Raw genomic sequence first — 14,923 nt, 5'->3', positions numbered from 1 at the left:
GTCGAGCTTGCATAAGCTGCGAGCTACGCCCACCGTCCGATCGATCCGACAAAAATGCTTCTCGTCAATCCGTGGGGAAAACATCTCGTGAGCGTGGTTCACCACGTCATCACAAGCCTCCGTAAAATCTGTAATTTAAAGATAGTGCGGTCTACGGTCTACGTGGTGAACCACGTTCGTGCAAAATTTCCACCCACTCCATTGTCTAGGATCCGGTGCATTTCTTCAATGCACGAAACACCGTTTTCAGCCACTTGAATTGATAGAAGGGGACACGTTGCGGTTTCTTAGTGGCATTGCACGCTCCACGGGCGTGCGAATAAAAGGAGCGACAGCGGTGGGGCCAGCTCCTGCAACTCAATGGCGGTGATTGCCACGTGTCGCGTACGTGCTAGATCAGGGAGCCTCGTCACCGACGCCGCGGTTCGATTCGGGGCCCACTCAGCTTAAGAACATCTTCTTTCGCAAGTAGCCCCTGTACCACTGAAATTACTGAACTACCCTACACCCCTCTACATCCCCCCTACATCTTAATTTTCATAATAATTATTATATTTGTAACATGTATTTCATCTTTCAATATTTTTCAATAATGATCATAAGTCTACTAATTTATATAAAAGTTGCTATTAGTCTAACATATTTGCTATTTATGCCCTAATACAGTTTTGTTAACAAAAAAAAAATCGGGTAATGATAAAGAATTATTTACGTATTTACCCAATGCTAGATTTTCTGTATTATCACCATTAATTTTACTTTGCACCACTTTATACCGAAGGGCAGAAACGTAATTATACTGTGGTTAAAGCACCTCCCCACGCGTGTGTATATATACAAGTAAGTAAGTATGCGGGGTCGTACAAAGCGTACATCACTCCACGCTACAACGACGCTCCAACGTAGAAGCGAAGAGGGTGGGATCGTGTCATAGTGGGATACCATGGCACGTGCGACGCACACGGGCGATGGCACGAGTGTATGATGCACGCGGCTTGATGGCACGAGTGTAGATTTTTTTTTTTTTTTTGGTTGCTTTGGTCCTCTTTTTGGATATGATTAATTTGGTTTTGTTGCAGGTGGAGTGTGTTTGGTGAATAGTAGTTTTTATTAGGTATTTTTGGGTAAAGATTTGTACGTATAATGTGTGTAGAATAGACGAGCTTGCTCTGTAGCTTGGAATTTGTTTATCAAAGTTTGTATTACTGTAAAATTTGAAGTTAAACAGTGTTAACTCAAAAAAAAAAAAAAAAAAACGATGCAGTAACAATATTAATTAAAAGACGTTTGCAATTATGTATGTTTCGTTGATGTATTTATTAGATTTTTTTTTTTTAGAGATAGATAGCATGCTACCCGCTTTGTTTATTTCATTTAGAAATAAACTTAGTTAGAAATTTGAATCAATCAGAATTCGAACTTGGGTCTCGGATATCAATCACCAAGTCCTTTGCCACTTGCTCCAGGTACGGTTGATTGTATTTATTAGATTGAAATGCACTTTTTTTAGAGAGCTTTGTTCTTCGCAATCATCTTTGCTTACCATTTATCGTCTTTTCTCGCTGATTTTTAGTGTCAGAGTGGAGTTTGATTAAAAGGTGGCTTCAGAGTTAAAGATTATATATTTACTCGTTTCAAAGTTTGGATTTGATGGTAATTTTGTTTCTATACGTAGAATCGGATTGCAAACGAAAAGAATAATCCTCGGAATCATAAGAATGACACCAATTCCAGTTTTACTTTAGTCTTTGTGTTTTGAAATGTTCCTATTAGGCTCGTAAGGTGAAAATAGCGGTTGATATTAGGCTATAAGTAGTTTTTAGGTTAATTAAACTAAAATTTAGATGATTTTTTTTTTCTAACCTAATTTGTTTGATGATATGTCAAGGACTTAGAAACTCCGATCATTATGATTTTTATAATTATTTTACTAAAAAAAAAGTTACATTATCACTTAGAATAAAAAAAAATATATAATATTTTTTTTTATTTTTAATGTTTCTATTCTTCTTATAATGATATCATTTAGAGTGAAATCAATTATAATAAATAAAAAATAGAGTTATGGACGTATTTAATTTATTATCAACCAAATTATAGAAATGGACATTTGTATTGCATCTGTGTTAGGGGTGTCAAACGGGCCGGGCGGCCCGCGGCCCGCCCAGCCCGGCACAGGAGTGGGCCGGGCCAGGCACGGCACGAGTACTGTAGCGTGCCGTCCCGGTCCGGCCCGGCCAGTTAAATCGGGCCGTGCTGGGCCTTGCTCCCGCTGCCCGATGGCCCGGCACGGCCCGGCACGACATAGGCTTGGGCCCTCCCGAGCCGGGCCTAGGCAGGGTCCCAAGGCCCTGCACCAACTCCCAATGCTTTGGGAGGCACCAACTCCCAATGAGTTGGGCTGTGGCATGTGGCTTTGGGACTCCCAACAGTCAAAGATTGGGCTGTGGCTTTGGGAGTTGGGCTTGGACTAAAATGCCCTTCCCACAGCTCAAAATATTTGACTCGTTGGGAGGGTATCTTTGTCCCCAAAATTAAATTTTTTAATATTTGAAATTTTAATATTTATAAATATTTTTCAATTTATTTTTTCTTACTGAATATATATTCTTTTAAATATTTATATTTTTTTTAAAAAAAAATTTAAATTTTTTAATATAAATTAATAAATATAAAAGAGCTGTCCGAAAGCTCGGCCGCCCGGCCGGCCGCCTCGGCCGGCCCGTCCACGGCCTGCAGTCCGGGCGGAAGGGCCGTGCTGGCGGTTCCAAAAACTTGGCTGTCCGGCACGCACCGCCCGATTATTGGGGCCGGCCGTCGTGCTGGCCCGCGGCCCGTTCCGGCCCGGAAAATGTGGGCCGTGCCGTCATTACATCCCTAATCTGTGTAGACGCTTCCTTATTGAGAACCAAAAAAAATAAAATAAAATAAAATGTTGAAAACATAAATTTGTACCAAAATGTAAGATACAACCCCGCCTTAGGGATGGAAATGAGCCAAGCTTGAGCGAGCTTACTTAAGCTCAAGCTCGGTTTGAAATTAATTTTGAATTTAAATTTAGGCTCAAGCTCAGGTTGAAATTACTTCGAGCCGAGCTCAACCAAAGCCTAATTTCAAGTCGAATAAGCTCGAGTCTTAAACGAAGCCTAATTTCAAGTCGAGTAAGTTTGAGTCTTAAACGAGTATAGTTTAATTTTGGCCAATTTGTATAAAAAATTCACTTATTTTGGACTTTTGCAAAACGGGGCCACCTTTTTCGTTTTTGCAGATTCAGTCCGCTTTTTCAGCAAACTGACCAAAATACCTTTATTACTTTTTCTCTTTCCTCTTTCTCTCTCCTCTTCGTTTCTGTCGTTCTTTTTTTTTTCTCGCCGAAAAAAAAGAGGCGGATCGGACCATCGCCTCCCTCCTCACCCTCCTTCTTCACCGTTGCCTCCCTCCTCACCCTCCTCTCCACCGCCCACGACCCCTCCTCCTTTCCCCCGTCGCTGCCGCCGAGTCCACCCCCACCGTCGTCTCCGTCGCCGTCGCCGAGCCCACGGCCATGGCGGCGGCGGCCCCATGGCCGCCGTCACCGTCGTCTCCGTCGCCGAGCCCCTCGTCCGCCGCCGCGGTCGTCGTCGCTGTCGGCGGCGCGGCGGAGGAAGAGGCTGCGGAGTTCGTCGCCGGCGGCTGGAGCGGAGCGACCCGGATTGGCGCCCGGCCGACGCCGTCGACGCGTCCGGCGTCGGCCTGCTGCACTCGGCCATCGCGCAAGGCCGGCCGGACCTCGTCCAGCTGCTGCTGGAGTTCAGCGCCAACGTCGAGCCCCCGGGCCGCGGGCCGACGACGCCGCTTGAGGCGTCGGCGGCGGCGGGGGAGGCGCTGATCGCGGGCTGCTCCTGGCGCGGGGCGCGCAGCCGCGGTGCGGGGCCGGGTCGGTGGCGGGGCCGGTGCACGCAGCGGCAGCGGGCTGGCACGCAGGCGCGTTGCGGCTGCTTCTTCTTCTTCTTCATAGTGTAATGGTGCACAATTACACCATTAATGGTGTAATTTCATGGTGTAATGGTGTAATGGTGCACCATTGCACCATTAGTGTAATGGTGCACCATTGCACCATTACACCATTAATGGTGTAATGGTGCACCATTACACCATTAATGGTAATGGTGTAACAATGATGCACCATTAGTGTAATGGTGCACCATTGCACCATTACACCATTAATGGGGCGTGGGCTTGGCGACGGTAACGGAGACGACGGTGACGACGACGGAGACGACGGTGGGGGTGACGAGGGCTCAGCAAGGGGAGTGACGAGGCGATTGGAGGGTGACGAGGCGGTCGGCAAGGGGCGGGACGTGGGCTCGGCGACGGCGACGGCGACGGAGACGACGGTGGGGGTGGGCTCGGCGGCGGCGGCCGGGGAGAGGAGGAGGGGCTCGGCGGCGGGCTCGACGAAAAAAAAAAGAGAACGGAAGAAACGAAGAGGAGAGAGAAAGAGGAAAGAGAAAAAGTAATATGGGTATTTTGGTCAGTTTACTGGAAAAACGGACCGAATCTGCAAAAACGAAAAAAGTGACCCGATTTTGCAAAAGCCCAAAATAAGTGGATTTTTTATGCAAAAAGGCCTTTAATTTTTATAAAAATTATTTAAAATTTGAGACAAAAATATGTCTAATAATTTAACATACAAAATAAATGCACGAATACAATATTAGAATATTAAGAAAAATAATTGAGAAAAAGTGACTATGTGAGCAAGTGAAAGAGAGGAAGAAAGAGTAATTAGAGTAGGGTTTTGCTATATTAATTTTGTGGGCCTCTAATATATATAATTTTATATATAATTAAAATCGAGTAAATCTACTATGCTATCAAAAGCATAGAGGATATAGTGCTTTCGACTTTTTGGCTCTTAGATCAGTCGATTTAATCATTTCTAACATTTGAATTAATACTATTATCCTATAGTGGCCATTCAACCCTAGGGGTACTACTCAATCCTAGGGGAGCCGCAATCATCCCAACTGTACAAATTTTGATCCAAGGATGAAAAAATCGAAAATATCAAATTCTCTATACATCCGATAATATAGTAGCTTTACGCATTAAAATATATATTATATATAATTATGCATATTTATAAATATTTTTAATTATGTTGGAGCTTTTTGAGTTTGCCTAATTCGCGTGAGCCTAATAATACTTAAGCTCGACTTGAAATAAACTTTGAAATTTTTTTTTGGTCAACATGGGCTCATTTAATTTTAAGTTGAACTCGCCCGAACTGAATACCGAGCTGAATGCGAGTCAAACACGGGCGGGCTCGTTCATTTGCCAGCCCTACCGGCCCATGGTAGATGGACCGCCACTACAATGTTCTCAAATTAGAAGGACAAACTTGTAAATGTCAACATCCGACTCCGAGGGATAAAATAGGAAGGAAATAAACGCTTGCGTCTAATTTCGCCACTAGGCGAGTCGATCTCCGACTCCACGGAGCCGCGCTCCTCCGCCGCTCACCGGAGACCGCATAATGGCTTCTCTGCGACCGTCTCTGAGGTGTCTAGGGCTGGGGCTATATAAACGACCGACCCAATCTCTCTCGCGCATTTCGTCGAACACCTTCCGCGCGTCCTTCTCCACCGCGCCTCTCTCCCCTCCCTCCAAGGCCGTCGTGTACGAGCAACACGGCGCCCCCGATCAGGTCACTAGGTATTGCGCGGAACCCTAGCTTTTTTTTAATTCTCTTCTCGTAGTGAGATCGTGTCTTCTCGAGAAGTGCTGTTTGGAGAAGCAGTAGCAACTTGATTTGCATCACCCTCGAGGGTCTTAGTAGGGGAAGCTCCAAATTTGAGCTTCTGCTTCTCAACTCAGCATTATTGTTTTTGCCGGAGCCTGAGGCTCGCTGAAATGAGTATTTGAAAGTGTGGATGCATGAGATATTTTGTACTTGTCACTGAACAAGCGATTATCAACAAAATTTTGTAGGGTTATTGACCTTCCACCTGTTGAATTGAAAGCAAACGATGTGTGTGTCAAAATGTTGGCTGCGCCGATCAATCCTTCGGATATCAATAGAGTAGAAGGTTCGATTCCTTATAGCTCTACTTCTAGCAGTAGTTTCTTTTTTCGTTTTTCACATTTAATTTGTTGTTCGCTTGGAGCTTAGGAAATCATTTTTGGGTTGCTGTAAGAACATGCTGCCTTATGTTTTTATTTTATTTTTTTGCACATTTTATGTTTTTTTAATTCGTTCTAATTTCTCGAAAAGTTCCTTTTTGTTCGGATGAATGATTCTTTTTTCTCTTGAATGTTTAGAATATTTTTCCCAATATTATTATGGGGACTTTTTTCCCCCCTCTTTTGAGAAGCTTATTCACGGGGCTTTTTATTGTTGGTTTTTTGGGAGATATAATGCCAATGCCCACAAGTGAGCAAACAGGTTAAGGTATCCAATTTTGTAGGATATCACATATCATTTTGTGGTTGGAGTTAAAAATCCGGAAAAAATTGAAATTAACAACAAAACTTTATCTCCCATCTAATACAACTTATCATCATACAATTAATTTTAGCATCCTATTAGGCCCAATGAAAAAAAAAAAATTTTCAAACACACTAAATGGGTTGCACATGGTTGACAGATACAAGGAAGTATGTTGTATCAATGTGGTTCTATCAAATGAATACTTGTTATGATAATTTATTCTCTGCCGCCTAAATAGCAGTCTATACAAATTTATTTTTAATTTTTTGTCACATAATTTCTACAACATAAGATATAGATCTTAAGAGCTTCACTACCTCCATATCTGGTATCTCATTTTTTTTCCTTGTATTATTATTATTTTTCCCTCCTTGTAGGGGTTTATCCTGTAAGGCCTCCAGTGCCTGCGATTGGAGGATATGAAGGAGTTGGGGAAGTATATGCATTGGGGTCTGCAGTTAGCAGTCTCTCAGTTGGCGACTGGGTCATACCATCACCTCCATCTTTTGGTATTTTAGTTACTTATTTCATAGATGTACATCTATCACTTTCGTTAAAGAAATCTCTGTAGTAACTAAGTTTCAGAAAATCCCTGAAACATATCATAAATTTTCCATTGCCCCTTGAAGCAATAAAATCTACATTTTATTCCATTGATCCATTATGTATTAGCAAAGCAATAGTACACTACAAACAATGGAGTTGCACTTTAAAGGGGTAATATATGTGTTCACTATTCTTCGGGCGAAAATGAAAAATAATGATTTGTGCAAGGTTTTTCTGCAATTTTGCCTTTTTGTCTTGCATAATCCTTTTATGGCCGTTGATGGAAACTAATTCTATGCCCATTCTATAGTTCTCACAAAATGGGGAATATATGTCCTACTCAGGAACATGGCAAACTTACATTGTGAAAGAAGAGGGTGTCTGGCACAAAATCAGGAAGGATGTACCAGTGGAGTATGCTGCGACTGTTACAGTGAATCCTTTGACTGCACTGAGAATGCTAGAAGACTTCGTGAAACTGAATTCGGGTGCTTTTTATAATTAAAAACATTTCCTTTAATTGACAGATGTGTTTTTTGTTGCTAATAATCTAGTGGACTTGATCAGGCGACAGTATTGTCCAAAATGGTGCCACTAGTATTGTTGGGCAGTGCATTATCCAGCTAGCTAAAATCCAGGGAGTGCATAGCATAAATATCATTAGAGACAGGTGCTAAGTTTGAAACTTTTTGAGTTTGCATATTTTATGAACTTCAACCAATTTCTATCCGTTAGTGATAACTTACTAATCTTTTTCTTTGTATTGTATATACCTCTAGAGTTGAATCAGAAGAAGTTAAAGAGAGACTAAAGAAACTTGGTGCGGGTGAGGTGTATATGGAGAGCCAGTTGGAAGTGAAGAATGTTAAGAGCCTCCTGGTAGCAATTCTTTTGATTATAAATAATTTGTGGGACTGGCTTGTAGCTATTTTGTTTCCCTGTTTTCTACATAGAGTTGACATAAGAGTTCCTATTTGGCTTTTTGTATACCTGGATATATTTGGCTTTTTGTATACCTGGATATAGTTATTTCCGGTGTCTTTAATTAGTAAATAGTAGCATCACTTTCCCCTGTTTTTGAGCAGAAATTTGTGCAACGTCATTGTACTTCTGTCATATCACAACTTAGTCCCTTCAACTTCTAACTTAAATGGCATATTCATGGGCTAAATTGTTCAAGTGAAAATTCCATGGATTAAGTTGCAATATCATGGAAGTAAAGGGCTTGAATGTCCAATGTACACTTTCCGCCAATCTTACTTTTGTCTATCCTTTATTCTTTTCTTATTTCTAGGTTGACATACCAGAACCTGCCTTAGGATTTAACTGTGTTGGGGGAAATGCGGCTTCCTTGGTCCTAAAGTTCCTGAGGTAACTTAGATCAATCGGAAATATTTGTCTCAGGTAATATTTCTTCTTTATCTATTAAGAATAAAGCTATGCAGTTTCTAATGTTCCAGGCAGGGGGGCACTATGGTAACATATGGTGGGATGTCGAAGAAGCCTATCACTGTATCTACTTCATCCTTTATATTTAAGGTCAGGTCCATTACCGTTTTCTATGCAACTAAATTGTTTGTTATCCCAACAATCGTCTTAAGTTACTCGTGTTTAAGTTGCAATTTGGATCAGCATGTAGACTATGTGATTCAAAATTTGTTTTTTTCCTTCAGGATCTCTCTCTGCGAGGGTTTTGGTTGCAGAAGTGGATGAGTTCCGACAAGGCAAAAGATTGCCAAACTATGATAGATTACCTCTTGAGCTTAGTCCACCATGGCAAGCTGAAATATGAGTATGTTTTATCAATCCCCTCCATACTAAACCAGAAAAAATATTTTAGGGTAAAATGTGCTGGTAGTTCGTAAGCTTTCAACGAATGCCAATTTGGTCCCTATTCTTTTGCTTTAGACAAATCAATCCCTGAACTTCCATAATTTCTTGCAGTGTCATCTGTAGCTTGATTTGTCATCCGAAATCTCTATCTTTTGCTAGCAGTTTGAAACAACAAACAAATATTAGAAATTTTGGATGGAACGAATTTTGGTTAGTCTAGGGGCTAACCTGTTTACGTGAATGATAAGAGACCAAAATGCGGTTATTGGAGTGCTTAAGGACAACTTGTAGATTAATCCGATCGTGTTGTTTAGCTTATATCTATTATGCTACAATTCGAACTTGCTGTTTACTTTATTGCGATGAAACTGATTAATCGAGGCATTTTATCGCAGTATGGAAATGGTTCCTTTCGAGGATTTCAACACGGCACTCGATAAGGCTCTTGGAAAACTAGGAAGCCATCCGAAACAGGTGATCAAATTCGAATGAGATTGAAAGCTCCAAATGTATATGTAAGTTCATCTATGAGGAGCCAATAGATCCTGCTGTTTTACCTGGATAATAATAATAATACCTTCTTGTTTCCTTACTATATCCTAATTCTGGAGAGTCTTTGCGAGATGGTTAAAAATGAACAGTGCTTGGGCACCTTAACGTTTGCATATTATGAATTCTTAGAATGTATTCGTCTATTTAAGATTTCCTAAGATACATCACATATAGCAAATCTTCGTAAAGTCTCATCGATATCATTATGCACCTACCGACCGTCCATAGAGAAAGTGGCAAAAGGTTTGGTGGTTGGTACCCGAGATCCAAATTCGAATTCTAGTTGATTCATATTTTCAGCTAAGTTTATTTCTAAATGAACTAAATGAAGCGGGTAGCGTGCTACCTCTCTCTCTCAAAAAAAAAAAAAAAAAAAAAAGAAAAAAAAATATCATTATGCACCTGGTTATTTCATTTTCAAGCATCTTTCCAAATTTATTTATTTATTTATTTTTAATAGAAAGTTTCTTTATGCAAAAGCAGCCACAGCTTGCTCAATGCTTTTTCGGCATTTGGTCCTATCGCCTGCAAATTTGAAAGAGTAAATTAAGATGCATCGAAAGGACAATTTGGCGGTCCACGGGTGACGGGGTGCACCAGGTGCGGGCAACATTTCCGAACACTCAGTGGGTCCCCACATGTTTCTCGACTTCTTCTCTGGGTGCGCGCGCCCGCATGTGTGTACATATATAGGTAGATACAACGCCAAAACGAACCGAAGCGTCCCCACTGGGTCTCGGTCGCATACATCTTTGATCTCTATCTCTCTCTCTCTAGTCTCTAGTCCTCGTCATACATCAGAGAGGCAATGGGCCGCATAGACCCGCATTCGTATGCGGACGCGTCGCAGCCGCTGGTGACGTCGGCGGCGCTGTCCCTGTACCTGGACTTCTCGTCGTCGACCATCCTGGGGTCGGCGCTGCTCACCCTCTCCGCGCCCTTCTCCGGCGACCTCCTCCTCGACACCCGGCTCCTCTCCGTCGCCGCCGCCTCCGACCCCCTCACGCTCTCCCCGCTCCCCTTCTCCCTCCCCGTCCCCGCGCACGAGTCCGACCCCGTACTCGGCTCCCCGCTCTCCGTCTCCCTCTCCGGCCACTCGTCCTTCCTCCTCTCCTTCTCCACCTCCCCCTCCTCCTCCGCCCTCCAATGGCTCCCCCCTCCCCTCACCTCCTCCCGAGCCCACCCCTTCGTCTTCACCCAGTGCCAGCCCATCCACGCCCGCTCCATCTTCCCCTGCCACGACACCCCCGCCGCCCGCATCCGCTTCTCCGCCCTCCTCAACCTCCCCAAGCCCCTCTCCGCCGTCATGGCCGCCGCCCACCTCGCCCGCCGCGACCCCCTCCCCGGCGAGGCCGCCTCCGCCGCCTGCCCCGACGCCCTCTGGTGCGCCCCCGACCGCGTCGTCGAGCACTTCGTCATGGACCAGCCCATCCCCCCCTACCTCTTCGCCTTCGCTGCCGGGGAGATCGCGTCGCGCGACGTGGGCCCGCGGACGCGCGTCTACGTGGAGGGCGGGCCCGACGTGCTCGACGCCGCCGCTAGGGAGTTCGCCGGGGCGGAGGAGATGATCCGGGTCGGGGAGCGCCTCTTCGGGCCCTACGAGTGGGAAAGGTTCGACCTTTTGGTGCTCCCCCCGAGCTTCCCCTACGGCGGGATGGAGAACCCTCGGATGGTGTTCCTCACCCCGACGGTGATCAAGGGGGACGCCTCCGGGGCGCAGGTGGTCGCGCACGAGCTCGCGCACAGCTGGACCGGGAACCTCATCACCAACAAGACCCACTCCGATTTCTGGCTCAACGAGGTTAGGGTTTTCCATGTTTCTACCCCAGTCAATGTTTGGATCTTTCCTTTTCTCTATTTCTCTCCGAGCGTACAATTCTATCCTTTGTTGCTAAAAAGATCTGAAAAGAATTGGTTTTTTTTTTTTTTTTTCATAGAATGGCTTTGATCAACCGTGTTTTGAGTGCATTAAAACAAGTAATTTAATAGTATTATGCTAGTCATTTTAACTCGAAAAAAACATCAACTTTTTTGACGGGCAGGGTTGGAACTGCAGTATGTGATGGTAGAAATTCAGGGGCATATGTGTTTAAGTTTCAAGCTCAGGGTATAAATTGCAAAATCCGGATAGTACAGGGTTTATTTCTACACTGTACCCTGTATTCTTTTTACCAATACTCATCAATTTTCCATTGAAATGCCTGTTAGGGTTTCACGACGTATGCAGAAAGGAGAATAGTGGAGGTGGTGCAGGGAGAGGAGCGGGCCGCTCTTAACATGGGCATTGGGTGGAGGGGTTTGAACAGAATGATGGACAGGTTCAAGGACAACATGGAATTTACGAAACTGAAGCCGAGAATGGAAGGGATTGACCCAGATGATGTCTACTCGGAAGTGCCCTATGAGAAAGGATTCCAATTTCTCTGGCGAATTGAACGGCAGGTGAAAAATATAAAAGAAAACATTGCTCGTTATATTTCTGGACCTTCCAACTTACGCATTCCGTTTGGTCTGGTTGAGCTTTTGTTGAAGTGTTCCATGAGTAGGACTGTTTGTATAAGACTTGAATTTTTTTTTCCCCCTCAAAATTTTCCCAACAGCTTCTTGCTCAAGCGGGAAGCTAAAAGGCTTCTAGTTGAAGCAGGCCCAAAAGTCTCATTTCCGTTTATTGGAAGCTCCTGAACTTTTGTTTGCAGACACCAAAGAAGCTGCTTTAGAAGCCACAGGTCAATTGTACACTTGTGGCTTATTTGATCCAGCGGAGCTCCTACAGAAATGTTGTTCGAGTATGCTGTTTGTAGAAGCACTAATTTCCTTTCCGTCAAAATCTCCTCAATTAGCTTCTAGTTACAACTGAAGCATAATCCTTTGGGGTCCAAAAGTGCATTTTAGCTTCTCACCACAACAAAGTTCTAGACTTTTGTTAGCCAAGCTCCTGAATCCCAGAAGCTTCTGCTTTCTAGAGTAGTGAAGCTTTTCAAGAAGTTAGGCCAGACTAGCAGTTAGATACTCTTAACTTCTGTTGTAATTTTCTTGCCTTCTCTGTCCGAATTCTTAGATTGGGCGCCTAGCGTTTGATGAATTCCTGAAGAAGTACATTGCTACTTTCAAGTTCCAGTCGATCGACACTGAAACATTTCTTGAATTCCTAAAGGCCAATGTGCCGGGAATAGAGAATCAAATTGATCTTCGTTTGTGGGTAGAAGGCACAGGGATTCCACCAGATGCTATGGAGCCCGTTTCGGTAATTTATACCAAAATCAAGTTGTTGGCTTCGGAGTTTAAGAATGGGAGGATGCCGAGAGAGGACGAGGTGGCAGATTGGAGCGGACAGGAGTGGGAGCTTTACTTGGAGAATCTGCCCAAATCTGTTGAAGCCTCGCAGGTTAAATTTATGTCCTTTTTCTGGAATTAGTATTTTCCATTATCTTGTCTTGCATAATCAATAATTTGCACTTGTTGTGTATTTGGATGTGTGAATTGTGACTTAAATCATTAGGACATACTTATAATTACACAATAAAAGGCGGGTTAATTACATTTAGCTCCGAACTTTGGCCTTGATTTTAATTTCATCCCCAATGGTTTCAACTGTGTAATAATTTGGTCCTTAAAGTTTGTTCTCTAGTAGTTTACTGTATAAAAAAGTATCATGCGAGTGACTTCAGAGACGAAATTGAAGCAGAGATCTGCACTTTGGGGATCAAATTGAAACTCAAAGGAGGGTGTTGAAATCAGGGTTGAACTTCAGGGTCTAAATTTGTGTGATTGAAAATCTGCGGACGAAATTGGAATGCGAGTCAATTTCAAAGATTGATTTTGTAACTAACCCATTTACAATTTATTCTAAGTCTCATGTGAAGTCTCATTCTGCTTTTTATCTTGCCACCTGTTTATTGCTTCGCATAGTCCTCGTACTTTGTCTCATCATTTCTTTGCATCTAGAATCAGATTCTAATGATATCCTTTTTTGAGAATATAATCCTTTAATATCTTGAGCAATCATCAGTTTGCAGTTGTTCTGAATTGGGAGCATGTGAATAGTAACTTACTCATTACATACAAGTATATTGATGCACATACTTTTGGATTGCGCAATTTATAAATCTCAATTCTTGTTATCATTTGTAATTTTATTTCACTCTTATCGTCCCGTCAGTTTATCTCTTTATCTTGTTCTCTTGCTTTGTCTTAACACTTCACTTTGCATTTCATCTAATATCAGAATCTGTCTATAATCCATTGCTTTTCAGTGCTCTCTCTTATAACCTTTTGACTAGTCCATAGTGCGGTATTTGTTCTTTTCTTTACTTTACAAATCAAATTTTATTAGTCTGTGTGCATTTTCTTTCCTCATCTTTAATATTTGTGGCCCCCTTTGTGGCATTATGATAACACTAACACCACCTCAAATCATTACATCACCTCAAAGCATCTCTGTACCTTTGTTTGCAAGCACCTTTATCCAGCTTCTCTCTCATTCGCCTCCTAAAAAACATATTCTTCTATAAGAATCATGAACAGTATATGTTCATTAATAACCTTGTTTCCGAATTCTATTTTCATTCCAATATCTACTTTCAGAGTTGCATCTCATACTTCTATTTTGGGTTTAAATATCCCAAGTGCAGGCATAGTAGGATCTTCGATGTCTCGAAGCTTCTCTTTTCCCAAATTGACCTGTGTTTTTAGCAGAGGAGATCTTTTTATGTGATTATCTTACTTAAGGTGCATATACAGCAAAAAACTCAGATTTTCTCAGTGATATGTTTGTAATCTTTCCATCATCCATTCATGCAGATTGCAGCCCTCGACGCGCGGTACCGGCTATCGGAGAGCCGTGACTACGAAGTGAAGGTGGCGTTCCTCGAGCTGGCGATCTCATGCAACTGCAAGGACTACTTTGACGAGGTCGAGAAAACTCTAAAGCAAGTGGGACGAATGAAGTACCTCCGCCCCCTCTACACCGCCCTGGTTAGCGGGTCCGGCGGCGACGAGGAGAAGATGCTCGCGAGGAGGATATTCATGGAGGGTCGCGAGTGTTACCACCCCATAGCTCGCGGGGTAGTCGAGTCAATTCTCTCTAAGCACAGTTAGATAAGATAATTGCTACTTAACTATATTGCTGTGGCTTCCTGATGGCATAATCTGGCCTAATCGTATGTTTTGGGCGGAGCGAAAAACCGAAAATTTGCTCTATAATTGTGTTTTGTTAAAATTATTAGGCCTTGGAAGGATTGTTTTGGTGGAAAACTCAAGGCAATGATAACTATATTTGAAGCATTGCATGTGTAGTTGACATTACTTAACTGTTACTGGAGGAGGAAGTTTCTGAAGAATTAATGTGGCGTTTATTGAGTCTCCTTATTATTTACTTACTATAAAATTTAATCAAATTAGATCCGTTAATGTTACCATATTTTTCATCTACTTTTTTTTTTGGTTCTTTTTATAGTATTGAGTTAGATCACGTGTGCGGTGGGTCTATTCATCTAACGTTCCACTCGTGGACCATTCGTT

General features: G+C 42.8%; 2 protein-coding genes across 2 annotated transcripts; both read left to right on the top strand.

Moving 5' to 3' along the window:
- Positions 5,433 to 9,561, top strand: LOC109718284 (probable trans-2-enoyl-CoA reductase, mitochondrial). Its single transcript, XM_020244446.1, has 10 exons — positions 5,433 to 5,697; positions 5,974 to 6,071; positions 6,850 to 6,981; positions 7,363 to 7,506; positions 7,586 to 7,688; positions 7,798 to 7,897; positions 8,313 to 8,389; positions 8,479 to 8,557; positions 8,692 to 8,810; positions 9,247 to 9,561. Exons 1-10 carry the CDS (start codon positions 5,519 to 5,521, stop codon positions 9,341 to 9,343), a joined length of 1,128 nt encoding a protein of 375 aa, XP_020100035.1. The 5' UTR covers positions 5,433 to 5,518; the 3' UTR covers positions 9,344 to 9,561.
- Positions 9,835 to 14,799, top strand: LOC109718283 (leukotriene A-4 hydrolase homolog). The gene is made up of 4 exons (XM_020244445.1): positions 9,835 to 11,204; positions 11,612 to 11,845; positions 12,462 to 12,788; positions 14,204 to 14,799. The coding sequence occupies exons 1-4, from the start codon at positions 10,212 to 10,214 to the stop codon at positions 14,498 to 14,500; spliced, it is 1,851 nt and encodes a 616-aa protein (XP_020100034.1). The 5' UTR covers positions 9,835 to 10,211; the 3' UTR covers positions 14,501 to 14,799.

This window comes from Ananas comosus, linkage group 12, assembly GCF_001540865.1.
Source record: "Ananas comosus cultivar F153 linkage group 12, ASM154086v1, whole genome shotgun sequence".
Lineage (NCBI taxonomy): Eukaryota > Viridiplantae > Streptophyta > Magnoliopsida > Poales > Bromeliaceae > Ananas > Ananas comosus.
Note: the sequence above shows the minus strand (reverse complement) of the source record. Positions and strands in the feature narration are given on the sequence as shown.